This window comes from Pteropus alecto, unplaced genomic scaffold (genome assembly GCF_000325575.1).
Source record: "Pteropus alecto unplaced genomic scaffold, ASM32557v1 scaffold43, whole genome shotgun sequence".
In the NCBI taxonomy this organism is placed as follows: Eukaryota; Metazoa; Chordata; class Mammalia; order Chiroptera; family Pteropodidae; genus Pteropus; species Pteropus alecto.
Genome location: NW_006435764.1, coordinates 7,283,641 through 7,309,276, shown reverse-complemented (window position 1 = coordinate 7,309,276; position 25,636 = coordinate 7,283,641). Strand labels below are relative to the sequence as shown.

Sequence of the window (25,636 nt, the reverse complement as noted above, 5' to 3'; positions counted from 1 at the left end):
TTCGTGACTGGACAAACTTGGGTGGCTTTAGGCCACGGCCGATGACTCCAGCGTGGAAAACAGACCAAATCCCTCCAGGACCTGGCACAGCTGCAGTGTGCCGCCGGTTTGTGTCCAACAGGGAGGCAGAAGCCAAAGAAGCTGAGACAACTGAAAGAGTCTCATTGTCCCCATCCACTTCCCCTCCAAACAGTTCTGTGTTGCCCCGATGTAAGGCTCCCTCAACGAGCAGCTGCAAGACAGCCTTAAGCCCAGCAGGAGAGGTCTGAGAGAGGCGGGTAAGAAGCTGGGAGGCCGAAGCCACACCTGGGGGGCCATGCAGCCTCAGAGAAGCAAAGAAGCGATGTACTCCAGCTCTCACCAGTCCCAGGAGTTGAGAGGGGGACAGGGCTTCTGGAGGAAAGGGACAAATGGCCAGGAGGGAGGCAGCAGCTTCGGCTACTTCCTCCTCAGGATGTAGCAGGAGAGGAGCCAGGTCAGACAGATGGGCTGAGGTAGACTCCCCAAACCGGGCCCCTAGGGCTGCAGGGCCCTCATCGCCCTGCTGTTCCCACCCCACTAGCAGTGCCAAGTTACGCAGGAACCTCGCCGTGAAGGGAGGCTGCAAAGTTCCTGCATGCACCCGAGCCAAGCAGCTTCGGAAGGCCAGGGGCAGGAGGCCAGAGAGACTGACCACCAGCCCTGCATATAACTGAGTGGCCAAACTCAACTCTTCAGGGCTTCGGGCCCGGCTCAGGAGATGGCCCAAGGCGTCAGGTCCACAGCTAGGCCGGGTATAGACGGAGAGCAGGCCCAGGAGCTGGTGTTGCCAGAGGAAGCGCTTCCGTTCCAATCGTAATGTCTCTCCACACAGCTCTCCAACATGGTTTCTCAGCGCATCTAGAAAGGGCACAGGGCGGGGGGGTGGAGGTGGGCCCAGCACCCCTTCCCCAGGAGACCCTCCCCGGTGATGAACCAGTTTTTGCAGGTGTAGCAGCAGCAGCTGGATTAGCCGGTCACAGGCTTCACGCACGGTATCTGGCACAGCCAGGCCCTGGGTAGTAATGACTGAGGCAGGCATGGCTGTGTCCACCAGGAACTGCAGCAGGCGGTAGGCACCTGCCCCAGAGGCCTGGCTCACCAGGTGCACAGCCAGGTTCAGCATGTTGTCCAGCTCCTCTCGGGGGAATCCCTGCAGGTGTTGCTGTAGCTGGCTCAGCACGGCTGGGGGCTTAAGGCAGTCCACCAGCTCTCCAGAGACTGTGCCCAGCAAAGCTGGTGACATGACTGCCAGCTGCAGGAGAAAGGGAACTGTGGCCTGTAGGGAGGGGTCCCCACTTCGGCCCCCAGCTACCCCTGCCAGGCTATCATGGAACATTCGCAGGAGCTCCCGTCGGATGCTGTCTCCGTGGCGGGAGGCCAAGTGCCCTAGGATGCCAACAACTGAGGCAATCTTGGGCACCCGCTTCTCCCCAGGGATAGCAGGAGATCCAGGGAAGGGGTCTGTAGAAGGGGTTTGAGAAGAGCTGCCACCACTGCCACCAGCTCCACCTCCAGCCCCACCATGAACACAGAAGTCCTTCAGGCCACAGGAGAGGACTCGGGAGATGATGGTGCCAGGAAAAGAGGAGCCAATATGGGCCACAACCCAGTCAAAGTGTGGGGAATGCTGGACAGAAGTATCCAGCAAGGCATCCACACAGGCATCTGGACAACTACCAATGAGAGCCGAGAGGCACTGAACATAGATGTCCATTAATGTGCGTGTGGCCCGACAGCCCATCCACAGCTGCAGCAATTCGTTGAGAGAGCCAGTGGCATGGGGCACACGCTGGTGCTGGCCCGAGTATGTGCTGCTTAGTTGCCCCATGAGGTCAATGGACCATGCGCTAATCACAGGTGCCCAGGCCTTTGGGTTGGCCCGGATAAACTCGGACAGCACCTGCTGCACTTCCTGTACCACATCCTCTAGACCAGGTCCCCCAGCAGGAACATGGGAAGGTGGAGGTGGACGGAGATGAGGTGGGCCAGCCACAGGGCTTTCATCCAGGGCAGCCAGGTGGGCCCGGACACTCTCATCAAAGACGCCTCGCAAGTGGTCAAGCACGGCAGCCCGAGCAGGTGGCAAAGAGCGGAGCAGGAGAAGACTACAGCGTGCATGTTCCCGGGCTGAGAGCTGGTGGCCCAGAATGGGGTCGATGCCAGTCAGAAAAGCCTTGATTTCCTGGGACAGCTCCTGAGCACTATAAGGAAACAAGAGAATCAGACTTATTGTGTTGAGAGATGCTGGGCAAGTTACATTCCCTCCGTGAGCTTGTTTCTTTCTATGTGAAATAGAGAATTACCTTCATGACATAATGTTCATAAAGCACGTAAGTACCATATCTGTTTCACACTAATCACTCAATAAATGCTATTTTTCTTTTAATAATATCGACGTAAGTCTTAGAATGTCATGTACTTTTTAAAGTACTTACGTGTATTATTTCAATCCAGACAACAACCCAATAAGGTACTATTATGATCCCATTTTACAGATTAGAAAGGCAAGGTTAAGTAATCAGACTATAAGCTCCAAGAGGGTAGTAACCATTTCTGTGTTCTTCAACACCGAATCCCTTTCTGTGGAGGTGCCTGGTATATGGGAAGTACTCAATAAATTTTTGTTGAATTGATTTGAGTATAGTTTGTGTTCCTATAACATCTGCTTTAAATACACCTGTCCAACTTTACTGCACTCCCCACTACAACATAAGCATCCTGGATTTTACTCTTAATGAAAAAAAATCAACCATAAGGTCAAACTTGCTCCTTACTAAGGGCTCTCCTTCCCCAAACCTGTTTCTTCCCATATTCTACAAGCATCTCAACCACCCAACATTTTGACTCCATACCAACGACAACCACCTTCCCGGCACCCTCAATGTGCCTAGGAATTAGGGTGTCCCAGGGCACAGACAATGCTTTTCAACCCTTCCCCTCCCAAAACATAGAGGTTCAAAAGCCTTTTCCTCTTATTGCCCTTTTCGCCAAAGACAGCATCCTCTAGGGGCTGTTAGGGTTCTGACTGAGCCATTCCTCTCTGGTTCCTCCAAAAAAATACTCTAATGTGAGAGGAGTGTTTCCCTTCTTGGAAGTCCAGGGAAAGGCTAGAAGGAAGCATTCTGTGGGTTTTTAGGCCTGAGTGCTCATGGGGTCTCCATGAAGTCAGGGAACCCTGGGTTCCCTCGGGTCTAAAAGGAGCAAGGCAGCTGGGTTCCCAAGAGTTCTGATATCCCCAAATCTCGGGAGAGCTAGGGCAGGGTCCGGAGTACCTAGTCACTGGGGTTTAAGGGAGGCAGTGTCGAGATCTTGGGAGTGCGGGCACTGGAGCCCAGAGTTTTGGTGAGGCAGTCCCTGAGTTCTGGGAAGACCCAACCAGGAATCTCTGAGAACCCTGACGCGAGTTCTCGAGGTAGGATCTGGGTTTCTGCCGAGAAGGCTGGGGATCGGCGCGGGGCCGCGCGGTGGGGGAAGATGCCAGGGGCTCTGACTACCTGAGCGGCGCGGGACCGTGGGTGGCCGGGGCAGGCCCGGGAGGCCCTGGGGCCCCGGGAGGGTCGCACAACGCGGACATCCCGGAGCCCTAGCCTGAGCCCGAGGCGGGAGCGGCGGAGCGCAGGCAGCGCATGCGCGCTGACGAGAACCCTGAAAGGAACTAGCGGCGAAGCCTCTCAAGAAAACCCATCCGGCGGTGTCCGTGACCCTCACATATTGGTTCCACACTGTGTCGAGGTCCTAGAGCCGGACTGTGATGATCACAGCGGGAAGCCGACCCGCCCTCAATGCAACTTTTTTTTTTTTTACCATTGATACACAGACTAATGCCAGCTGCTACCATTCGGTTGGCTTTAATTATTTTTTCTAAAGACCAAAATGCAAAATGGTCAATTTCACGAGGTTTTAAAAAATGAAGCACTAGGAAACATTTTAATCAAGAAACAGTGACAGTGTAAAAAGCAGTTGAAGGAGAGAAAGGAAGGGGGAAAGCGGAAAAGAGACAGAAAGGAAGAAGAGAAAATTCGTAAGAGAAGATGAAGAGATGGAAAGGAAAGAGAGGAGGGAGAGGAAGCCCCGAGTAAACTGGGCTGGCTAGGCTGAAGGAGTCTTCCCAGTCCTAGAGGTTGGCACTGCGATCCCATCGGTTTCCATGATTCAGGCTTTGCCGTCTCCCCAACATCCGCCACCGGGACTTTCGTGTGCCTCACGTCCCCACGCCTGCGGAGAGGAAGTGTGGTAACTATGTGTGGAGCTAGTACACCCCATCAAGAGCCCCCACTCCGGCCAGCTAGTCTCCGGCCAGCTAGTCCACTTACTTAATCTCTCTCTATGCTTGTTTCCTCTTGAGGAAATGAAGATGGTAATAGTACAACTAACTCGCAGAGTTGTTGTACTATTACCATCTTCATTTCCTCAAGAGGAAACTTGGTAGTAGGTTCTTTGTATAGCACTTGGTGCCTGCAGTAGTAAGCAAGCACTTAATAAGTATTAGGTATTGTTATTGTATTTGTTGAAAGAACTCCAGAAAAGAAGCTCTTTGAAAACAGGGGTTTCGCTTATTTTGTTAAAGGCTATGTCTTCATCACCTGCAAGAGTGTGTGCCTGACGCTTAGTAGGTTCTTAATAAGTAGTTGATTGAATAAATGAAAACTAAAATAGGTTCTGAGACCTGCATTAACCAGAGGGCTTACTGCTCTCAATCGAAGTGTGAGTTAGAATAACATCCGTTGGTAGATTCTAAAGATACTTTCTTTTCTTTTCCTATTTCACAAAAACAGGTCTTTGTTGATGAAGAATTTATTTGTTTTAACTGGACCTAGAGATACTTTCGAAGTGATTGTATTTTAAAAGTTAAATGACTAATTATCCTTCATTTGTTCTTAAATTTTAGAAGTTCAATAACTCACAAAGTGTATATTCTAAGACAGTAAATATGAGACAATTTCTGCTCCTAGTTCTACCTCAAACTTGGACTCAACTCTTCTCTGGGCCTCAATTTTTGATCTGTAAAAGGAGGCTTTTGAATCAAATAAGAGACTGTCATGTGGTCCCTGCCCTTAAGGATTTCACAATCTATGGGTGCTCATTTTGGAGTCTGGTAAATCTGGACTCATGTCTGCTATTTATTAGCAAGGTAACCCTGAGCAAGTGAGCCGTTTGGAGCCCCCTTTTTTTTTTAATCTGTAAAATGGGCATGATATCTCATATCTTACAGACTTTTTGCAAAGATCACTTCAGCTCATATATTTAAAGGACTTAACATGTCAGATACACAAACTCTTCAGAGCAAGCTCCTTCTCACCTTGGGCACAGGGAAAACAAAATTATGAAAGATGGGCATACCAAGATGTTGAAAATGTCTTTCCTTCTCCCTCTTATCTCTTCCCCTCCTCTCCTTACTACATTCGATTACAGTTCAGTTTCAAACAAATACTTTTTCTTTCTGTGTTCAAAACTGAACATAGTACTATTTCTCTGGAAGAATGGCTGATTCCAAATTTTAGGCCAGGGTAAGTAGCAGCTGGGCCTGGAGCATCTCATAGTGCCAGAAAGTAAGGAAGTGCTCGAATACTGATGGTATTGTGTCAAAAGGACAGAGACTACCTTGAAGAGGTTCTTGCTGGCCAAATTTGGTATGATTTTGAGCATTAAAAAGTAATAGTAGTAAAAAAGAATAATAATAATAGTAATGGATTGTAACACATTGAAAAACAATGTAAATCCTTAGTGATATTTTAAAAAGGAGAGATTTTCTTTACACAATATGTCAACTGAATAATATGAATGAATGCTAGAATTAGCAGATCACCATTTTGCAGCTAATTCAGGTGAAAATCATCATGGATGTTAAAACCATTGGGTGAAAGGTCGTTGGGGAATAGGGTATTCAAACAATATTAAGTATCGCTCTATAGATTACGTATTAATAATAAAGGGGGAGGGTACCTTAACAGTGGAGAAATGACAGACATCCACTTTACCAAGTTTCTACCCATTAGAATCACCAATAATGAGACAAACTGATATTACATACAGTTGACCCTATAATGTGTGGGTTAGGGGTGTTGCCCTCCCACACACAGTACAAAATCCTCATAACTTTTGACTCCCCAAAAATTTAACTACTAATAGCCAACTGTTGACCAGAAGTCTTACCGATAAGTCAATTAACACATATTTGGTATGTTATATGCATTATATACTGTATTTTACAATAAAGTAAGCTTGAGAAAAATATTATTAAGGAAATCATAAGGAAAATACATTTACAGTATTTATTGAAAATAATCTGCATATAAGTGGACCGGTGCAGTTCAAACCTGTGTTGTTCAAGGGTCCACTCTGTTTCCTGATGTAATACAATGGGATGTAAGCAAAATCATCTATGTAGAATTTTCCCCAAAAAAATACACTCGAACCCAGGTTGTGGGATATTCTTAAAGAAATAAATAAACAAAAAGGCTGGACTCTTCAAAAAAAAGTCATCTAAGACAAGGTAGGGTATTGTTCTCAATTGAAGGAGACTAGAGATATGACAATGAAATGCAATATGCAATCCTTGATTGGCCTCTGGATTGAGGGAAAAAACAGCTATACAGAACATTATTGGAACAATGAGGAAATTTGCATGTGAAAAACTGAATATTAGCTATTTCACCAATGTTAAAAGTCTTCAGTGATAACAGCATCTTTGCTATATAAAAGAATGTCCTTTGGGATAAAATCTCATCTGCATGAGTCAGCAAAGACAACAGACACACACATACATACATATTTGGAAGTGTGTAGAAAAACAAGTGTATCGAAATATTAAAAATTGGTAAATTCAAATGGAATACATATATAAGGGTTCATTGTACTAATCTCTTAATTTTACTGAAAGTTTGAAGTTGTTCAAAATATAAAGTTGGGGAGGAGGATGCAACACTGGGCCCAAACCTTCCCTCTTCCAGGAAGCCTGTACCGATTAAATAAGACACAGAGAATATGCTTTTTCCCAGGTTGAACACACCTCCGCCCAGGCAGCTTTTCACTTGAATTAAACACCCCAGCCCTGGCTTCCAACAAACAGAATTTCTGAACGTTAGAAGGGAAAAATAATGTTTGGTCTTCACTTTATTAAAAATGAGCCAGCAAAGGAAGCACAAATGAACATGACATAAAGTGACTTGCCCGCCACTGTCACACAGAGGCAGTGGCAGAAACTGGTATCAGGACTCTTACCTCCTCTGCATCTCTACAATCATCTATATTTTGGTCGGAAATGGAAAGTTGGAGTGTCACTCAAGGGCCGTCACAGAGGCTGGCTTCTTGTTGTCTTTGCTCAAGTAAGGTCTGTGGGTCCTGCTTCCTAACTGTCTTGTTCCCACATTCGCAGACCGCTTTTCATGGCCCATCCCATCCCTACATTTAATTACACACATCTCAGTGAAAACTCTAGGCTTTATTACATATAGGGTCGACTGCTAAGGAGCCTCCTCTCTGATATTTCTTCTCCATTCTTCTTCTCAACACATTCCTTCCATGGCAGGTAACTAGGCCATTACGGAAGAGGAATCTAGAGAGAATAAAAAGGTGCAATGTCTTCTCCAAAGTCTTCTGAAACAACCAGAGTCTTCCTGGCTCCAGCTGAGAATCTTCTGGTGAAAGGGGTGAGAGATTTAGCTCCCATCTTCAAGGTCTTCCATGTCTACATCCTGGGGGGCTTTTGTCTTCTTTTGTGATTTGCGCTGTGGTTCACTAGTCCTGGATGGCTTTGCAGGGGCTTCCACTGAGCAAAGAGAAAGAAGCATTAAAGAATCCAAGTGGATCCAGACTGTCCCCTCATCCCCGCTCTGTGCCCCAGCCTCACCTTCCATGGCTGCTTTCTCTTTCTGGGCAAGCCGGATCTGTTGGAGGAGCTTTCTGCGCTTCTTCCCAGACAGAGTAATGTTGGCACGTGCACTGGACCTGAAGGGTAGGTAAGAGCGACGATCCAGGTTAACCTGAACCAATATAGACCACACAGTGGTTCTGGCTATTGAAAAGGTATTTGGGTCCATGTCAAAGAACTATTTGAAAATCTGGGCTCTAAGGTAGTGAGTTTAATCTCAACACATAAAGTACTTAATATTAAATGTTAAATTTTAGTACAGTGTATAAACTTGTAAGAGGAGACTACAAGTTTATTTTTACTTCTATTTTTACTTCTGATACCAGAAGTGGGTTTTATTTCCCCCCACATCAAGCAATTCTCCAATTCTCAACAGACATTGACTGAGCGTCCTACAAATTGAACTCGGTTCTGACACTATCTACCTGGAGATAACATGTTGTCACTTGTACTTCTGATCCACCAGGTATAAATCAGGGTTCTCATAATCTCCTTCTCAGATACCATAATTTGCTAAAAGAGCTCAAAGACCTCAGGGAAACATTTACTTGCATTTACTGATTTATTATAAAAAGGATACAACTCAGGAACAGCCAGATGGGAGATGCATAAGTTGAGGTATAGGAAAGGGGCCAGGAGTTCCCATGCCCTCTCCAGATGAGCCACCTTCCCAGCACCTCCACCTGTTCACCAACCAGCATGCTCATTAAATCTGTTGTTCAAGAGTTTTTATAGAGCTTAATCCCTAGCAACCACACCCACTTCCCAGAGGTCAGTGGGTGGCGCTTAAATTTCCAATCCTCTAATCACTAGGTTTTTCTGGTGAAGAGCCCCACCCTGTCATGCATTATCTTAATAAAGCACACACATAAACTTAAGTGTGCTCAAAAGAGGCCCCTAATGAAATGAGACACCCCTAACACTCCAAGGGTTTTAGAAGCTCTGTGCCAGGAACCAGGGACAGAGACCTTTATTATTTATGCCATTGATAATGAAGAGGTCAATGAAAGGATGGAATGAGAATTCTTCCCCAAGACTCAGTGGGCCTTGAAACTTATATGCAAAACTCCACATGTGCCTCTGTGAAAATTATTCAGTTGTATGCAAGCTTCTATGTCCGCTTTAAAGTTTACTTATAAAAACCCGTGTGAATGTATAGTTTTGGGGGAGATGGGAGAGTCGAGAGCTCTCTAGATTCTCAGTGTGGTCCAAGACCCAAGGAAAGGTTTGTGAGCTACCAGTAAAGTGAGAGGCTAACAGAGTTTAGGCACAAACACAACAGACACGTCTCTTGCACAAACGTGAGTGCACAACGAAAGTGGAGAGGGGTCAGCTGCTCCGGAGCCCCGCACCGAGGGAGGAGACTCCTGAGGAGGCCCGAGGGGAAGAGGGTCTGGCACTCACGCCCGCTTCTTGAGGTGGTGCCGCGTGATCAGCCCTTCGTCTATCACAGCCCCGACCACCCGGTACTTCAGTCGCCGCTCCCGGTTCAACACCCGCCGTCGCTTGAACAGTTTCTTCTTCAGCTCCTGCAGGGGAGGAAGATGCTAATCAGACGGAGGCCGCGCACCGCGCGACCCAGTACCTCCCGCACCGGCGACTCTGGCCTATCAATCCAATCTCTGGCGAGATTAGAGGGCTCAGGGCCGCTTGCGAAACAAAGACAGCGCTCCCACAGAGTCACCGTTCGGGGCCGGTTGATCTTCCCCCCGGGAGCACCCATGGCTGATCCACGTTGCTGGCTTAAGGTTTGTGCTTCCGCTCTAAGCCGGGTCCATCGGGGCCCCGCCCCTCAGCCTCCGTGAACCAATCGCGGCTCGGGGGCGGGTCTTGCCCTATATAAAGAAAATCAGCCGCCCCACAATCCTTTTGGAGCTCCGCCACAGAGTAAGTTGGGGTTGTTAGCGGACCGTCCGGGTGGTGCGGGGATTTTAAGGGGTGTGCTTGCGGACCCTCCTCTTCTTGGCGGGGATCGGGCGTGCGGTCCCGGTCCCCGTAATGTACGGAGGCAGAAGGAAAGGGCTCCGGCCCCCTCGGCGTCATGTCTTCGGTGCCGGCGGCTTTCAGTCCGCCGGTTCTATCCTCACGCGCCGGGACACGGCTCCAAGAAGCAAGGCAGAACTGAGGTTCATTGGGCTCTTTCCTGACATGCTCACGCCTTCTCCTTTCACGCCTTCTCCTTTGATTTCAGGTCTGAAGCCGCCCCAGGAGCCGGAGCTGTAGTGTCCCCTCCCGTTTCACTTTCGTTGCAACCAATAAAGGCCTTTGGTACCCTAGTAGGTGTATGTCCGCCTTTTTTCCGAGGCTGTTGTTAGGGAAGCTGTACGCGTTATATTCCGCAAAGCGGATTTTGCAAATCTTCCCTTGGACCTCAGGCTTCTGCCGGCGAAATTTCGCAGGTCTCCGGCTGACCTTGCCGGCACCTCTGGATGGCTGCCCTGCGCCGAACCCTCCACATGGCGACCCTGCCTGCGGGGACGCGCCGCGCCTTGGCGGGTAGGAAAAATGGACAGAATGGGTGGGCAAAGTGGGTTCTTTGTGACCCGGGACGCTAGGCCCTGAAATTGTGACTCCTAAAATCCCGCTTACATTACGCCGTTTTGCAGCGTTTAGATAGAACTCGGGCGCCGGATGACGTGCCTTTCTTCGCTCGTGTCCACAGGCTCCCTGGCCAGTAGCTGCTTAGCGGACCGCAGCCTCTGGGATAAGCTCCACGCCCAGCCCCGTCTGGGCAGCGTCCCCACCTTCGATTGGTTCTTTGGGTATGAGGAAGCCCAGGGGCTCCTACTGCCGCTGCTGCAGGGAGCCCGGGCTGCTTCTCCACTGCGGGTGTTGGACGTGGGCTGTGGAACCTCCAGCCTGTGTACAGGCCTCTACGCCAAGTGCCCGCACCCTGTGGATGTGCTGGGGGTGGACTTCTCTCCTGTGGCCGTGGGCCACATGAACAGCCTCCTGGAAGGTGGCCAAGGCCAAACACCCCTGCGTCCTGGGCACCCTGCCTCCCGCCTCCGCTTCATGCAGGCTGATGCCCAGAACCTGGAGCCAGTGGCTTCCTCGGGCTCCTTCCAGCTAGTGCTGGACAAGGGTACTTGGGATGCTGTTGCCCGGGGTGGTCTGCAGGGGGCTTACCAGCTGCTGTCAGAATGTCTGAGGGTCCTAAGCCCCAAGGGGACCCTGATTCAGTTCTCGGATGAGGACCCTGACATACGCCTACCCTGCCTGGAGCAAGGATCTCAAGGCTGGGCCGTAGCTGTGCAGGAGCTCGGTCCTTTCAGGGGCATCACCTACTTTGCTTACTTGGTTCAAGGCTCTCATTAAAGACTTTTAATCCTGACTCTAGTGTTTCTGTTGGGTAAAGAGAGGTGAGGAGAGCTTTGCCTTTGCAAAATGGCTGGAAAGAGGTTTTCAGTCCTGGCTTCCACATTTACTACCTGGGTATACATAGTATTGACTTTATGTGCCCTGGTTTTCTTATCAGCATGATAATAATACCTGGAGTTATGGGGATTACGTACAATAACAGGTGAAACATTTAGCAGAACCAGGCACAAGATGAGCACTGAGTTGAGATGGGACAAGTGGATCATTCCTCACTCTAACTAACTGGAACTCTTGAAAGCAGATAGGAATTCTTAATCCAAATCTCAGCATTGACTAATGAGGCCCAATGACCTAACCTCCAAGGCTCATTTTTCTCCCGTGTATAAAGGGAAGATTGTGAAGGATGGATAGAAGAGCTCCATAAACTGAGGTGAAATGTTCAATGAAAAGAACAATACCTTCAAAGCTCCTGGGAGGCAGGAGATGGGAGTATTCCACAAAGTGGCTTCGGCAGACACGAAAGCCTGTTGCTGGGTCCCAGAGAGGACTGGGATTGGGGGCTTCCTGACACTCAGCGTCCTCAGGAATCCAGGGGGCATCTTGCTCTACTTGTTCCCGCCCCCAGCTGAGTTCTGGGTTAAAGGTTCGTAAGGGAGATCTGGGGTCCAGTGGGCTCCAAGTCCAGCCTGGGAGGGAGGGGAGGTGAAGAGCCCATTAACAGTGGAAAATAGTTCTGCTATACTGAATTTTCGTGATACTTCCATTTCACTTCAAGTGAAATCTTTCACCTTTTACTAAAACCCCCAAAACCATGAATTTATCATTTTTGCTTATAAAAATAACAGCAATTGTAATGAGCCTAACTTCACAGCCTCTTCATGAAGGGACAAGTATCTCCATTGGGTTCTGAAAATCATGAGGTAAAAGTATTTTACCATAGTGCTCCCTCCCCACCCCCCCAAAAAGTTTATGTAACAGTATAGAGACATGGAGAAAAATCTGGAAGAGAAGACATCCCAAAGGTTAACGATCTCTGGCTAGTCAAATTTTGGGTAATTATATTCCCCAACAACACAACAATGTAAATATTTTAAAATACTAAAAATACTTATGAAAAGGCATGACCCATCTGACATCAGAACTGCCTTCTAAAGTTCATCAACTATGCCAACCACCTTGACCTTTCCCATCTCAACATTTTTTACTATGTTGAACATCTGCGTGTCTGGCACTGCTTAATACAGGGGACACGACTGAGTTTTCCATCTTGGTCCTTCCCAGAACTTCCCCGTCACAAAGGCCCTGTTGAACCATCCGCCTCCCTCACCTGGCTCTTCACTTTGGTCCTGGAAGAAGCCCTCAGCCTCCTCTTCATCATCAGTGAGCACCAGCAGCTCCTCATGTGGCCACCGGAGCTCCCCACTCTCTTCACTTATCTCAGAGGCTTCTACCACAATGGAGGGCAGATGGGTCTTTTGAGAGACAACCTGCATGGGGACAGCAGGAGGCTTGGGCCAAAACTGGAAGAGCCAGCAGAGGGACACAGGGCGGAGAAGTACTAACCTGAATATCTTGGTGATCTTCAACCCTGTCAATTTCTCCTCTGTCCTTCCAGAGAGGGTTGGTCAGCCTAGCACTTTCTGGATGCTGGAAGGAGCCTGGGCTATCTCTAGGCCAAGGCCCATCCTCACTGCTTTCTGGCACAAGGTCCATGGGTACGGATTTTTAGAGTGCAGGGTGGTTGAACTCAGAGATCTGAACCCCTGCCCAGTCGTACCCCACGGGATGTTCCTTTAATCTTCTTTGGAGCCTGGCCCCTTAATCACTTCTGAAGAGAGGAAGATGACAGGCTAGGAGATTATGGGCCTTTCAGGGGAGGGGAAAATCCCAAGAGGTGGGCTAAGAGCTCTATTTGCTCTCACTCCCTGGGGACATTGGGAAAGGCTGGAGAGATAGCAACAAGGGCATCTGGATTAAAGCCCTATGAGTGAAGAGCCTTGATAACAAATTTGGAACTTTCCGATTCCTTTGCTCACTGGATCTCCAAAGTTGACATATTTCTTTGTATTGTATTTAATGAATATTTACATGATGTTTACTGTTTGCTGGAACTGTTTTAAATGCTTTACATACAAACTCATTTAACTATCTTAGAACTGTGATATACAGTTACTAGCCCATATTCTTCTGGTGCAGAAACCGCGGCACAAACTTAAATGACTTGTAGAGTCACACAACTAAGAAATGCTTTCTTCTCCAAACTAGAATTCGATATGTTACACGAAATCCCGAGTTTTCATTGTTTAAAAAAAAAAAAAATGCCAACGGTATATTACAAGAAATGTAAGAAGTTTACTTTTAACAAGTTTATTAACAAGTGAAAGAAAAAATATAAATATCCCCTTCTCCCCGCCCAGTTCACTTGGCTTTGAGTTTTTGTTCAAGAGTTGAAGGGATCGATAGGAGTCATAATTGATTGATGTGTCTAAGTATCTGGATGTCCACTGTGTACTGGAAAGGCACAAGTTACTGTAGGAAACCACAGAGCACAGACAGCCCTACCCTTCTACTGACTAGGAAATTTCAGAACTGGGCAGTTAGTTGTAAAACCCGCAGCAACCACGAAGACACGCACTCTCCCCTTGGCAATCCCACTCCGGATTTCATGACAATGGGCTCCGTGCTCGGTCCTCCTTGCCAACACTTCCTTGACATGCTCAACTATCTCGTCCAAATCTAGATATAAGACGCAGGTGCTCTAGATTCCAAACGTTTCGCAGATTAGGCCCTCTCTAGCCCTTCCCTTCTCTATGGTGTCCTCTGTGGGTCGCTCTGGCCCGTGCAGGGAGGCGGTGAGACGCGGTGGCTGCTTTTCTAGGCTGCGGGGGACGGCAGAGGGCGCCTCGCCGGTTGCGCGGCGGACCATGCAGGCCTTTCGCAAAGCGCTGATCGTAGGCGCAGTGCTGGGCGCGGGGGCTGGCGTGGGCTCCGCGCTCTTTGTCCTCGTGACTCCGGGAGAGGAGCGGATTCAGGCGATGCTGAAGGTGGGAGCAACTGGGAATCCGAGATGGGGTGGACGGACAGGCGAAGAACCCTGGGCTGGGGGCCGGGACTGCGAACCTCTCTTCCTGCCCGCAGGAGATGCCGGGGCAGGACCCGCGGAGCAGGGAACAGGCGGCCAGGAACAAACAGTTAGTGCTAGCTACTCTGCAGGAGGCAGCGGCCACGCAGGAGAACTTGGCCTGGAGGAAGAAATGGATGGGCAGCGGCGGCGGGAGGTCAGCGTGACCCGGGACCTGCCCCTGTGGGCGCTGGGACCTGCCTTCCCGCGCAGGAGTCGGAGGCGGCCTTTAGAGAATGGACCTGGCGGGGAGTCCGGGTCCGGGGAGCTGCCGTTCCGCTCAAACCCTGCACTGACGGCGCTTTCACGTTCACATGGCGGGCCCGCACCATCGGATGCTGCTAGTTGAGGAAATCAATAAATCACGTTCCTCCATCCAGAATGAGCTCTGCGGTCCGACACCTATAAATGCTTAGAGTGTTCTGGGGCTGGGATGTCCGTGGCTCCCGCCTACCCTGCTACCCACGTGAGGCTGAAGCCCAATAGGCACACGAGACCACGTCGTCAAAACAGAAGTCAGGTCACGTGGTCTGAGTGTACTTTTGGGGATAACCAGGGGACATTCTTGAAATCAGAACTACCTGGGAAAACCTTGTAGCAGTAGATGCCCACAGAGGACCCTTTGGGTTCCTGTCCTTCGAGTGAGGTTGGACAGGGGCTTCTAGCATTTAACATATGCCAGATGTCTTCTGTGGCCATTACTTAACCTTTGGAGGGCCACTTGCTAGGAAGAGTCGTGAAAGGAGTGTTTTGAGTCAGACAGATCTTGATTCAATTCCAGCACGTTACAAAACTTGAGTCTCAGTCCTGTTCATAAAAGGTGATAATTATCTTAAGGGCTGGCTTAAAAAAATTAATTTAGAAATGTAAAGTGCAATGTCTGGCACAGAGCAGCCTCTCAGAAAATGTAGTTGGGTTTTTCCCCTTCACGGTTTGCACTGTAGCATTCACTCTGAATCCAGGTATTGTATCTACTGGAGACGTCTCTGAGAGGAGGAGATAAAGCTGTCAGTGGGGTCGCAGCTCCACAGCCAAGTCTATTGCTTGGCTCCCCTTTTGTCCATTCTATATCCTGTGGTTCCCAGCAACATTGTAATAGAAAAAAGGTGGCTGCTTTTATTAAGTAAATTTACCCAGAACACTAAATACAGCTTGGTAACACTGAAGTGTAAACCAGATGTGAACATTGGTGGCTTTCAGCTGCTGGGTGAAGTCATAAGCTGAGTACATTTGTCACGTTACAATTTAATTGTACCCTTTCTTATCCCAGGAATGACAGTCACCAGCTGTTTGAGGGAGCGCTAGGGTGAGGCAATCAGCAGTAGTGAGAGGGGCTTTGATGAAGGTGCTTGGCAGTTCAGAACCCGAGCCCTAGAGTTGGGCTCCCCAGGTGTGTTCAGGATCTACTACCTGCTGTGTTGCTTTGGGCAAGTCATGTGCTTTAATGTCCCAGTCTCTAAAAAGGGATAATTGCACCTACACCGGGGTAAGAGTGCCTTCATATCTATTAATACATATAAAGCACTTAAAGTGTGTGGTACATGTTAAGTACTCAATACATTTTAGTGTAAAAGAAATGCAGTTGTGAAGGTCACCGATGCTACTCACCATGTGGGAATGACTACATACAAAACTACTGCCCTTTTAGTAGCTGGTAATTACTGGGGACTTATTTGGTGCCTGGCACTGTGCTAGAGCACTTTATGTCAGCATTATGTGACACCCACAACCACCCCAATTAACAGGTCCTGTTGACTCTATTTCACTAAAGAAGGAACTAGACTCAAGTCCGGGCATAGCTAATGCACTGCCCTACCCATAGGAGCCGAAGATGCTCCCCACCCGCCAGCACCTGTCCCCACCTCAACCTCCCTAGCAACTAGTCAGACCCAGAGATTAGAAATGTCTCTTTGCTGGCAAGGTAAGATGAGTAGGGTGTACTCTAAAAGCCTCTTTAGGTTCTTCCTCTGCCTGTTTTGTTCCTCCCAGCCATTCAAGAAGGAGTCAGGCACGTGGAGAACTCCGAGGGTCTATTTATTAGGAAGGAGATGTCAGTGCTTTATCAAAGATGAAGAGGTCAGAGAGGGATGGTAGGATAAAGGCCTCTCAGCTGGGACATTTCTTGGCCACAATGAGGACAGCAGAAGGCACAAGTCCTGAAGGTGGAAGAAAACAGGCTTGAACCACAGATACCCGCTCTTCGCCCTCCAAAGGCCTTTCTGCACACCGTCTCCACAAAGTCCCTTCTCTTTGCCTCCCCCCTTCCTTTCTCAGGCATCCCCCCTGATGCTCCCACCCCTAAGTCCTGCTTCAGGTCCCACGTGTCATACCCAGCTCCTGCAGAGGCCGTTCCATGTCAGCCTCTGAAAAGGCCCGCCGGGGGAAGCCACTGAGCAACTGCACAGGGTCCTGGCACCCTCCAGGTTCTTCCCCACGGTGGAGCTCCACATAGAGCCTCACGGCTGCCAGCTGTTCACGTGCCCGGAACGTCTGAGTGAGTGAGGTCCCATCTGGCAGCCTGACCTACAGGGCATGTGAGAGATACAGTGTGGTGAGTGTCAAAATAGAGGTACCTAAGTAAGCAAATCTGGCTCTTCCTTCCTCTCAAATGGAACCAGCACAATTACTGTTTAAAGCATGTAATGAACAATCAATTCTGCTCTGCTTCACTAAGCACTGAAGAAAGGCTCACTGCTCCCTCACAATTTAAAACAAGGACAAGATCACAACAAAACTATCAGGATAAACGTCATAGCATAAATGGATAAAAGTTAGCATTGCAAGTAGCTGTGTAATAAACCAAGTGAAAACACAGACAAGTAAAGAAGTCATTACTGAGTAAGAGGAAAGTGTGGATTTAAATAAGACAGGGGCAAGTGAAATTTGATATCTTTCCTAGGAGTAGAGGAGGCAGGATTTCAAAAGTCACTTACAAAGGGAGAGGTTTGGCAAAGGAAGCATAACTGAAAAAAGGTCCGGGCTAGGTGCCTTAGAGGCGAGGAAGGGGTCCCAGAAGCAAAACGGAAGTCAGAATCAGTACCTGTATGCGACACTGGTCATACTCCCGTTTGGTGGGAGGCTCCTGGCTAGGAGAAGAGGGAACAGGACCCGGCTCTGTTGTTGGTGGGGATGGCTGAGAACCCACACTACCACCATACTGGAGGACAAAGTAAAACACTCAATGAGAAACACTATGAGCCCATCCTTTCTGAAGATGAAAAAGGGATTTACTAGCCCATCTACCTAATTACTCTCAGTATCTTCCCAATTACCTACCTTCTTGGCTCTCTCTGCTTTGTCCCTTTCGATCTTTTCTCGGACTCTTTGTCTGGAATACAAACGGGAAGCAGGTATGTCAAGCGTTGACAAAGCAAATATTGATTCCTTTCTAATTTCCTACCCAACATCCCCAGCACCCAACCTGGCGGCTAACTCTTCAGCTTTTTCCCTCCTCCGCTCCTCAGCAGCCCGGCGCATCTCATCTTCCTGTAGCCGCTGTCTTGCAGCTGACAACTCTTGCCCTTGTCTCCTGCGCTGCCGTTCCCGTTCCAACGCCTCCCGCTCCTCTCTTTCTTCACGCTCCCGCTGCTTCTGGGCCACCAGCTCCAACATCCTGTGTTGCAGAAAAGAAAGTGCTCAAGAAATGCACATGGATTGAGAAGGTGAATTTATACCTGGGGACTCAGAAAACAAAATCAGGGAACATGTCTCTCAAGACAGATGAAAGAAACAAAAAAGGAAATGCCAGGAAATGGTAGGGAATATGAAAAGTTCGACGTTCTTTGGTCAGACTGTGTACTAGGGAAAGGTGGAAGGTGAGCCTCAAAAAGGTGAGATAGTTCCTTGCTATATACCTCTTAGTCTGTTCCTGTCTTTCCTCTTCACTCAGAATGGGTTTGCCTTCTCCCGCAGCGGGCCCAGTTCCTACAAACGAGCAGTAAGTATTATTATTATTCGTTCATCCTCCTCGGGCCCTCCTGAATAATCACACCGTGACCCTCAGTCAGGACCTTCGGGGCCTCCCTGCTCCGAGGGGGTGGGTTCTCGTCCCAGGATATGTCCAAGGGGAGCCGCTAGCGGCTCGTCCACATCGGGGTCGTCTTCGTGCTCCATCAACCTGGCAGAAAAAGTCGGGAGGGAGGTTAACATTGAGACTGCCCCTCCCAGCAGTCCCCAGTCCCCTTGCCACCTGGTGTGAGCGCTCACCAGTCCATCGCAGCCTCGATGCCCTGGTTCCCTGTGAGGGCCAGAGCCTTCTCCCTGGGGGCAGAAACACCGTGAATAGCGCCCACGAGCCATGGTGAGTCAGGCTGGGGCGTAGAGCCTGAGGCCAGGCTGGGGGAACGGCCCGGACACGTCCGCGACCCCGGCGGGTCGGGGTTAGGGGGGCTCCCTTACGCGCGTCCCCTGGGGAAGCCCATCTCGATGAGACTCTCCAGAGCCGTAAGCTCCGCCATGACGACGCCAACGCCGCTTCCGCGGGGACCTGGGGGGACGAGAAGGACGGCGGAGGGGCTCAGCGCGGGGCGCCCGCGGCCCGCGTGCAACCCCGCCCCCGACGGCCCCGGCCGGGCGCTCGCTCACTCACCCGGCTCCGGACCCGCCGCGGACACCGAAGAGAAGAAAGTGGGGGGGAAGCGGAAGTGCCCGGATCTGTTTGGGTCACGTGTTGGCGGACGTGGACGGGTGCCGCCATGAGCCAAAAACCATCCTGGCCCTGCCTTCGGGACGCGCGCGGGCGGGGCCAGACAGCTCGTGGGAATTGCGGATACGGACTGGGGACCCCTCAAGCCGCGGCCTCTGATGACGGTGGGAGAGAAGGACGATGCAACCTTGAAACCCATGGGCGGAACGAAGCCAGCTCCGGATATGGTTGGTCCCTTAGCGCAACCAGTTGGAAAGTTATTTGGCACTGTTTTCTGGACTCCGGGTTTGCTAAGGGAAAGCCCCGTTTCTAAAGCAAGCCCCCTTATTCACCCCTCAGCTCCAGTATTTACCCCAATTAAGCGTTTATTCCCCTGCTGTATAGTCCTTGTTGATTAGCCTTCGCAGATACTTAGTCTGTTAGACTCCTAAAAGTAAAGTTCACTTTAAATGTTTAATTAGGAGGCAGAGTAACAATATGTTACTGATATTGATAATGTATGCACTAGAGATTTTTAGATTAATGCTTATTTAATCACATCAATCCATGTGATATAAGTACTATTATTAGTCATAGGAAACGGACACATAAATAACCCAAGGTCATAAAGCTGGTAAGTAACAGATCTAGGATGCAAACCCCCAGAAATTTAGTACATACAGTTGTGCGTTCACTAAACTATGTTGCCTCTCCAGAGTGGAGTGATGACTTTGGAGTTGGGAAACCTGGGCCCAGATCCAAACTCTACTCCTTACATGTAGCTTCAAACCATTTAGAACCTCAAATTTCTCACTTGTGAAAAGGTGGTACCATCTCTCTCTTGGAATGATTGTGGTGAAGACTGATAATGCATGTAAAGCATAGCTTTAATGATAAGATAGTAGGCCCTCATTATTTGTAAATAAATAAACGCTGAGAGTACAGGAAGCAAATAAAAGGGCACAAAGTGTTCACTGCAGTGTGATAAGTGTATTCTAGATAACAAATGTATTCTAAATTTATCCTAGAAGTCCAATAAGAAAAGAATAATTAAGTTGTATAGTACTGCCTTTTTGACCTACTTCCAGGTAAGCAACCTATAGAAAAAACAAAAATGTGAGGCTGGCTACGCAAGGAAGGATTTCCATAGCAAACACTGCAGACAACTTAATTGTTTCAACAAAGAGCAATGGGCACTGTCATTTGAAGAGTATCCTCTTATGGGAAATTATACAGCCTCTAGAATAACTAAGGAGACTGATTTACCAACAAGGAACATTGTCCCTAAGACACTAAGTGAAAAAAACAAAATGTTTGCATAGAGAAAGATCTGCTTTGCTATGGCCAGGTACTCCTTGAGAAGCAGAACGTCCACTTTATACTCTTCGGTATTACTTCAAATTTGTATAAGTGTTAATTTGATAATTTAAAAAAGTTATTAAGACCAGTAAAAGTCAGAATTGTACTCCGTGGTAACTCAGACTTTTCTACATCCAGTTTATTTAAAAATAAACTTAAAATTATGTATACTACTCTGAAAAATAAGTGTGTGTACAGAGAATTAAAAAAGGTCATGAAAAATCAAATGTCTTTTTATGTTTCTTTTAATGTTGTTTCAGTGAATACACAATAAACACATTAGAGGGAGGAGAAAATCCCTTGGAATTATTGTATTATTATAATTAACTTGAAAAACTACAAGCTTGTCCCAGACAGCAGCTTGGATGGTGTGTTCTTTTCTCCACCCCATGTCAATCATTTATTCCCACCCGCCTCACACAGGTGGATTCTGAGGCAGGTGTACCCATCCTCAATATCTAAACAAAAGGCAGGAGTAGTCGTCTCTGGCCTCAAACTCCCATCCTGCAGCAGCTTATTCTCAAAACCCTACTGAAGCGCCCATTGTGGCATAGCCCTTCACTGGGTGTTTGGCAGGGGTTGCTAATTATAGCCAACCAGCCAGCCAAATCTGGCCCCAGGCCTGATTTGTAAGGCCCATGAGCTAAGAATGGTTTATACGTTTTTATAAATGGTTATGTAGTTATAAAAGTACCTATACAATATCTTCACTTTAATCCTCTGGATCTGCAAAGCTGAAATGATTTACTATCTGGTCCTTTAAGGAAAACTTCGCCAACCCTCTACTTCCCAACCTCAGCCAGGAGCAGAGGGGACAGTCTGGGACCTGCAAGAGCTCTTAGGCGGAGTGCAGAGGCTCAGCGGGGCCTGGGCTGTGCGGGTCATCAGCGGCCCGCACTTGCTCCCTGAGCCCAGGCTGAGCTCGCTAGGTTGGGGCTCTGCGAGGCCGAGGTGACCGCAGGCTGCTTCAGAGGCCCGCGGTGGGCCGGGCGCGGCGGGGACAGCCGCAGCGCTGGCGCAGGCAGAAGTGCCAGACCAGGGCGCCGCAGCTCAGCAGGGCCAGCGCCGTGCTCACCCCTACGGCCGCGTGGACCAGGCTGAGGGGTCGCGGGGGCATGGCCAACCGGCCGCACGGCCCGAAGGCAGGGCCGCCCGCGCCCTCAGGGCCCTCGCCCCGCGCGCCACCCACCGCGGTCACGTTGCTTTCTCCCGCGGCGTTGGCGGCTACCACACAAACAACATAAGCGCTCCCAGGCTTCAATCCCTTCAGTTCTGCTCGGCGGACAGTAGAGTTGAGGGGGGGCCCCTTCTGGGGAGCCCCGCTGCCTTCCCAAAGCAGCAGCCAGTACTGGTGGACTGGGGACGAGGGGGCACACCAGTGCACCACCGCACTGCCGACCTCGGCCACCACGTGCACTTCTCCCAGGCGTGGCGGGGCTGGCGGCTGCCCAGGGCTGGAGAGGCCGGGACACAGGCAGGCCCTCGGGCTGGCCTCCTGAAGCTCTTTGCAGGGCACCTGCAGGTGGCGGCAGCGGTCGTAGTCACAGAAGACGGCCGGTAAAGGTGACCACGGTGTCTCATCTTCCTTCTCTTCTTCAGAGTATTCAGGGTCCAAAGGCTGTGCTCTGAGAACCAAGGAGAAGGTGACAGCCAGGAGCCACAGAAGGCAGGGAGAGCCCAGCATGGAGTCTGAAAGAGAAGGGAGTGGGTCAGTAAAGGCTACTCTGTCTCCATGCCTTCCAGGCCCCTGCCCGAACAAAAGCCCCGGGGGCAAGGGAACACCACTGCGGACCAAGAGGAGAGCAGGAAAGAGAAGGGAATGCGACAGACACACTCATCTGTCAGCCAACTTCTGAACAGCCTGTGTGCTTGGTTTCAGGCAAAAAAGAATAAAATATGGTCTGATAGGTGACAGATGTGTACCCAGCAATGTGGATGAAGTAATAGAAACAATGAATAAGCAGAATGCTGGGGTGAGGGGCGAAGAGTAGGAAATGATTTACTCAGCCTAGGGAAGAAAGGTGGAGTAATTCCCAGCTGCCATTCCGAGAAAAGATCTAGGTAAAACAAATGTCTGTCACTGACACATGCGAAAACCCAGAACTAGGGTGGGGTGGAAGAGAAAGGAGAGACGGAACAGAAGGGGAAAGTAGTAAGGACGGCACTCCCCACCTGTCACGGGAGTCCTGGACCCTGCCTGTCTCTCACCTCCCCTCGCCCCCCAATTCCTCCTGGCCTATGGCAGCCCCTCACCAGTGCGCAGGCCTTGATGCAATGGGAATCTACGACCAGACGTCTGAAGGGATCAGGCCCTGGGGTCCCCAAGAGCACAGGCTGCGAAGTCAGGTTTCGTGTCTTCGATTTCAATTCTGTCTTGGATTGAAGCTTTTATACCCTTCATCTGTGATGTCACCACCTAGCCCCCCTCTCCCTGCCCCCCTTTCCTGGTCAATGCCAAGAGGGCTGGTCCCTTCAGAGCGCCTGAGTCACAGGGCCAGGGATGAGGGAGGCCACATGCAGTGGTTTCAGCTGGAGGCCAGGATGCCTGGGTTCTGAAAAGGGCCTGGAATGGGGAAAGCAGCCAGGAGCTGAGTCTCCAAAGGCTGAAGTCATGTGAAGGGATGAGGAGGGGAACACGAGGGAGGGGGCCACCTGGCTGGTATCAGAGAGCAAAACAGCTGTAGACAGCATGGGGCCTGGGCTACGAAATGCTGTTTTGGTTAAAAATTATACCACATCCATGGCAGTCATTTCCTGTCTTCTGCCTCCCAAAGGACAGAGAAAGGGAGGGGTGCAGAGGCAGGAATGATGTAGCCCAGCTCTCCAGACCCACCCTACACTAACCCCCTCCCCAGAGATGAGAGTCACGTGCACGGAGTAGGCAAAAGAGGATTTCTCTCCTTGCACTTCCTAGGCTTATGAATGGGAAGAGCTGTGCCTTAGAGCTTGGCCCCTGACAAGGCGATCCCCTCCAGTCAGGGGTGGGGTAAGCCTGGGGAACACGAAGTTCTCAAATGGCCCTGAATCCACTTCAAAGAGTCGGAAGCACCTGGCAAGAATATAGTTTATTAGGGGAGCCACAGGAAAGGAGGAAGGGAAAGGGTCAGGTGGAAAAGGGCTGAGGCCACAGACACATCAGAATAGGAAGAGGAGTCAGTTTAGCGAATCAGACAAACACCCGCAGGAATCTGGTGGCTGTGTCCAGCTTTGGGGTAAAGTCTGAAAAGTGGAACAAGACTCCGCCCTGTTCTCTTTAGGAACTGGAGCAGGTGACGCGCTGCCGGAGAGAGCCCACGGAAGGTTCGGAGCTGCCCAGAGTCTCTGGGGCCAGGGCAGGGGCAGCAGCAGGCAGGTTGGCCTCTGTCAGCAGAGCTGCATCTTCCCAGGAGCCTGAACCTGGGGGCCGGGGGAGGGAGAAACAAAATCCCAAATGGGAGATCAGACAACCAGGGGCCCCTCCACCCAGCCCAACAAGGCCTCCTCCCCACCCGAAGGCCACCCTCACCCCACCTAGGTCCCGGAGCAAGGTGGTGGCCCTCAAGGTGGTGCCCCTCACCATCACTGGCCTCCGGCTCTAGCTCTTCCTCGCCACTCAGGGGCTGCTGATCTGGTTTCTCCTCCTCAGACAGCTGGCCCTCTGCAGCCACAGGGGTAATGCAGGGGTCAGATTGGAAGAGGCTGATGGGGAGGGCTACGAGGAGTCAGGAGGGAGGGACGGAGGGATGGCTGCGGCCCGGTACCTGTCCCTGAGGGATCTTCAGGGCTCTCGGCATCCTCTGTAACGTCTGACAGCCGGGTGGACTCCTCCTGGCCTTGGGGCAGAGGGCAGAGCAGGGATAGGGTGGCTGTGCCTGGATGGCAGTGCCTTGCCTTTGACGCTCAGCTCGGTGTGTGAGCACGCTGAGCTTCACACCAGACGGTGCGGGAGCCCCTCTCACCCGGCTCCCAACCATCGCCTTTACCTAGCTGACGGCCAGAGATCCTTCCCTGGGCTGCCTTTCGGGAACCATCTCTCTTTTGGATGTTTACCTGTGGAGGGGAAACTCCTCAGCAGTGAAGACTGACTTCCCTCACACCAGTGATCAGGGCCCGTTCACCGGAGCCCCCAACATGCCCTGGCCCGCTCCCCAGTCAAAGGAGGATCACAAAGGGGAGAGGAAGGGGGTCCTCTGCGACCTGCAAAGAGAAGCGGTGTCGGGGCCAGATGCCTCCCCACATCCACTGCATGTAACTGAAGAGCACGATGACGCTGAGGAAGGTGAAGTTGCTGGCAACACCTATGAAGGCGCAGGTCATTGGAAAGTTGTACAGCAGGTACCTGAGGCGGGAAGGAGGGACAGGAAGGCAGCGGTTACGAGAGAGCTCCAGCCTTCTCCTAAGACAGCGGCTCTCAACTCTGGCTGCACATTGGCATTCCCCAGGGTGCTTTCCAAAAGTCTGATGGCCAGATGTGAAACTAACAGATTCTAGTTCAGCTGGTCTGCGGGTGGGGCCCAGGCATTGGTATTTTTGAAAAGTTCCCCAGGAAACAAACGAATAAACAAAAGCAAACTCACAGAGGCAGACAACAGATTGCTTACCAGAGGAGAAGCGGGGTGGACGGGGAAATGGGTAAAGGGGTCAACGGTATAGTGACGGACAAAAAATAGACTTTTGGTAGTGAACATGATGGTAGTAAATACAGTTGTCAAATTATAATGTTGTACACCTGAAACTTACAGAATGTTATCAACCAATGTTACCTCAAAAAAAAAGAAAGAAAAAAGAAATCGAACACAAGGTTCCCCAGGGAACTGATATGCTGATGTGCAGCCAGGGCTGAGAATCTGGGGCCCAGGGAAAACCTGACACCTCTGCTTAGGACTCTCTTCGCTTAAGGGCAGCCCCAGGAGAGCCACCGAGGAGGCCCCCTTCACTGGGTCCTCACCTGAGCCCAGAGAAGTGGGCGTGGATGCGGAGGGAGGCTCCGTACAGCTGGATGCGCTTGCTGTGGATCTCGATAATCACTCCGGTGGTCGGCACATACTGCAGGGGCGGGGTGGAGGGGTGGCGCAGCATCAGGCCGGGATCCTGTTGCCGTCAAGCTGAGGCCCGCTCCCAGCCCCCTCCGTTGCTGCCCCTCCGACTGAGACAGAGGCTCCTCAGGTAGGATTCTGGGTTTACGAGGAGGGCTGGCCTCTAGTCCTCCTTCACCCACTTACCGAGTTCTCTCTGTACTCCGGGTACAGCTCTACCTCCAGGAGCTGCTTCTGCTCCGCAAAGCCAAACAGCAGGAGGCTAGAGAAGACCAGCGTGTCAAGCATCTGGCGCAGGTCTGAAC

General features: G+C 50.3%; 7 protein-coding genes and 1 non-coding gene across 16 annotated transcripts in view; 3 read left to right on the top strand and 5 right to left on the bottom strand.

Moving 5' to 3' along the window:
* INTS5 (integrator complex subunit 5) overlaps positions 1–3,664 on the bottom strand; it is a 5,040-nt gene extending 1,376 nt beyond the window's left edge. The window contains exons 1-2 of the mRNA XM_006911204.3: positions 3,516–3,664; positions 3–2,222 (exon numbers count right to left, since the gene is read on the bottom strand). Of these exons, the coding sequence (XP_006911266.1) occupies positions 3–2,222; positions 3,516–3,595 (2,300 nt within the window). The 5' untranslated portion in view covers positions 3,596–3,664. The remainder of the gene's footprint in view (positions 1–2; positions 2,223–3,515) is intronic.
* A 3,452-nt stretch (positions 3,665–7,116) lies between these two features.
* On the bottom strand, positions 7,117–9,683 carry CUNH11orf98 (chromosome unknown C11orf98 homolog). The gene is made up of 4 exons (XM_025046143.1): positions 9,576–9,683; positions 9,296–9,420; positions 7,871–7,968; positions 7,117–7,789 (listed from the first exon to the last, which is right to left on the bottom strand). Exons 1-4 carry the CDS (start codon positions 9,612–9,614, stop codon positions 7,680–7,682), a joined length of 372 nt encoding a protein of 123 aa, XP_024901911.1. The 5' UTR covers positions 9,615–9,683; the 3' UTR covers positions 7,117–7,679.
* Positions 9,569–11,225, top strand: CSKMT (citrate synthase lysine methyltransferase). Of its 7 annotated transcripts, XM_025046142.1 has the most exons (4): positions 9,646–9,778; positions 10,083–10,167; positions 10,267–10,387; positions 10,554–11,225. In XM_025046142.1, the coding sequence occupies exons 3-4, from the start codon at positions 10,321–10,323 to the stop codon at positions 11,207–11,209; spliced, it is 723 nt and encodes a 240-aa protein (XP_024901910.1). In that variant the 5' UTR covers positions 9,646–9,778; positions 10,083–10,167; positions 10,267–10,320; the 3' UTR covers positions 11,210–11,225. The 7 variants fall into 7 exon arrangements, with proteins under 7 accessions (XP_015444412.1, XP_024901910.1, XP_006911263.1 ...); XM_015588926.2 differs by lacking the exon at positions 9,646–9,778 and adding an exon at positions 9,569–9,639 and having other exon boundaries at positions 10,083–10,387; XM_006911201.3 differs by having other exon boundaries at positions 10,083–10,387.
* LOC112479286 lies at positions 9,844–9,992 on the top strand. Its single transcript, XR_003046149.1, has one exon. It is a non-coding gene; the product is annotated as a small nucleolar RNA SNORA57 (small nucleolar RNA).
* A 2,882-nt stretch (positions 11,226–14,107) lies between the features above and the next one.
* LOC102889726 (ubiquinol-cytochrome-c reductase complex assembly factor 3) lies at positions 14,108–14,718 on the top strand. Its single transcript, XM_006911199.3, has 2 exons — positions 14,108–14,256; positions 14,351–14,718. The coding sequence occupies exons 1-2, from the start codon at positions 14,137–14,139 to the stop codon at positions 14,498–14,500; spliced, it is 270 nt and encodes an 89-aa protein (XP_006911261.2). The 5' UTR covers positions 14,108–14,136; the 3' UTR covers positions 14,501–14,718.
* A 1,628-nt stretch (positions 14,719–16,346) lies between these two features.
* On the bottom strand, positions 16,347–19,077 carry UBXN1 (UBX domain protein 1). The gene is made up of 10 exons (XM_006911198.3): positions 18,922–19,077; positions 18,732–18,819; positions 18,540–18,593; positions 18,344–18,450; positions 18,188–18,257; positions 17,755–17,946; positions 17,610–17,661; positions 17,374–17,490; positions 16,664–16,856; positions 16,347–16,489 (listed from the first exon to the last, which is right to left on the bottom strand). Exons 2-10 carry the CDS (start codon positions 18,788–18,790, stop codon positions 16,440–16,442), a joined length of 894 nt encoding a protein of 297 aa, XP_006911260.1. The 5' UTR covers positions 18,791–18,819; positions 18,922–19,077; the 3' UTR covers positions 16,347–16,439.
* Positions 19,078–20,543: 1,466 nt separating this feature from the next.
* LRRN4CL (LRRN4 C-terminal like) lies at positions 20,544–23,227 on the bottom strand. 3 transcript variants are annotated; one of them, XM_015588810.2, is made up of 2 exons: positions 22,570–23,227; positions 20,544–22,005 (listed from the first exon to the last, which is right to left on the bottom strand). In XM_015588810.2, exon 2 carries the CDS (start codon positions 21,998–22,000, stop codon positions 21,284–21,286), a length of 717 nt encoding a protein of 238 aa, XP_015444296.1. In that variant the 5' UTR covers positions 22,001–22,005; positions 22,570–23,227; the 3' UTR covers positions 20,544–21,283. The 3 variants fall into 3 exon arrangements, with proteins under 3 accessions (XP_015444296.1, XP_015444297.1, XP_015444295.1); XM_015588811.2 differs by lacking the exon at positions 22,570–23,227 and adding an exon at positions 22,147–22,531; XM_015588809.2 differs by lacking the exon at positions 22,570–23,227 and adding an exon at positions 22,109–22,530.
* Positions 23,228–23,362: 135 nt separating this feature from the next.
* The window catches only part of BSCL2 (BSCL2, seipin lipid droplet biogenesis associated), an 11,693-nt gene continuing 9,419 nt past the window's right edge, over positions 23,363–25,636 (bottom strand). The window contains exons 6-12 of the mRNA XM_006911196.3: positions 25,518–25,636; positions 25,244–25,341; positions 24,493–24,634; positions 24,279–24,345; positions 24,057–24,128; positions 23,873–23,953; positions 23,363–23,712 (exon numbers count right to left, since the gene is read on the bottom strand). Of these exons, the coding sequence (XP_006911258.1) occupies positions 23,570–23,712; positions 23,873–23,953; positions 24,057–24,128; positions 24,279–24,345; positions 24,493–24,634; positions 25,244–25,341; positions 25,518–25,636 (722 nt within the window). The 3' untranslated portion in view covers positions 23,363–23,569. The remainder of the gene's footprint in view (positions 23,713–23,872; positions 23,954–24,056; positions 24,129–24,278; positions 24,346–24,492; positions 24,635–25,243; positions 25,342–25,517) is intronic.

Excerpts from the sequence above, each read along its gene's own strand:
- LRRN4CL (XM_015588809.2), bottom strand. The coding sequence starts at position 22,154 with ATGAGTGTGTCTGTCGCATTCCCTTCTCTTTCCTGCTCTCCTCTTG. Across the intron at positions 22,006-22,108 it reads TCTTTCCTGCTCTCCTCTTG|ACTCCATGCTGGGCTCTCCC; the intron begins GTCCGCAGTGGT and ends CTTCTCTTTCAG.
- CSKMT (XM_015588926.2), top strand. The coding sequence starts at position 10,321 with ATGGCTGCCCTGCGCCGAACCCTCCACATGGCGACCCTGCCTGCGGGG. Across the intron at positions 10,388-10,553 it reads GACGCGCCGCGCCTTGGCGG|GCTCCCTGGCCAGTAGCTGC; the intron begins GTAGGAAAAATG and ends TCGTGTCCACAG.
- CUNH11orf98 (XM_025046143.1), bottom strand. The coding sequence starts at position 9,614 with ATGGGTGCTCCCGGGGGGAAGATCAACCGGCCCCGAACG. Across the intron at positions 9,421-9,575 it reads AGATCAACCGGCCCCGAACG|GAGCTGAAGAAGAAACTGTT; the intron begins GTGACTCTGTGG and ends CCTCCCCTGCAG. Across the intron at positions 7,790-7,870 it reads AGAGAAAGCAGCCATGGAAG|TGGAAGCCCCTGCAAAGCCA; the intron begins GTGAGGCTGGGG and ends CTCTTTGCTCAG.
- LOC102889726 (XM_006911199.3), top strand. The coding sequence starts at position 14,137 with ATGCAGGCCTTTCGCAAAGCGCTGATCGTAGGCGCAGTGCTGGGCGCG. Across the intron at positions 14,257-14,350 it reads GGATTCAGGCGATGCTGAAG|GAGATGCCGGGGCAGGACCC; the intron begins GTGGGAGCAACT and ends TCCTGCCCGCAG.
- UBXN1 (XM_006911198.3), bottom strand. The coding sequence starts at position 18,790 with ATGGCGGAGCTTACGGCTCTGGAGAGTCTCATCGAGATGGGCTTCCCC. Across the intron at positions 17,947-18,187 it reads AGACAGGAACAGACTAAGAG|GATGTTGGAGCTGGTGGCCC; the intron begins GTATATAGCAAG and ends TCTGCAACACAG. Across the intron at positions 17,491-17,609 it reads AAGCAGAGAGAGCCAAGAAG|TATGGTGGTAGTGTGGGTTC; the intron begins GTAGGTAATTGG and ends TTTGTCCTCCAG.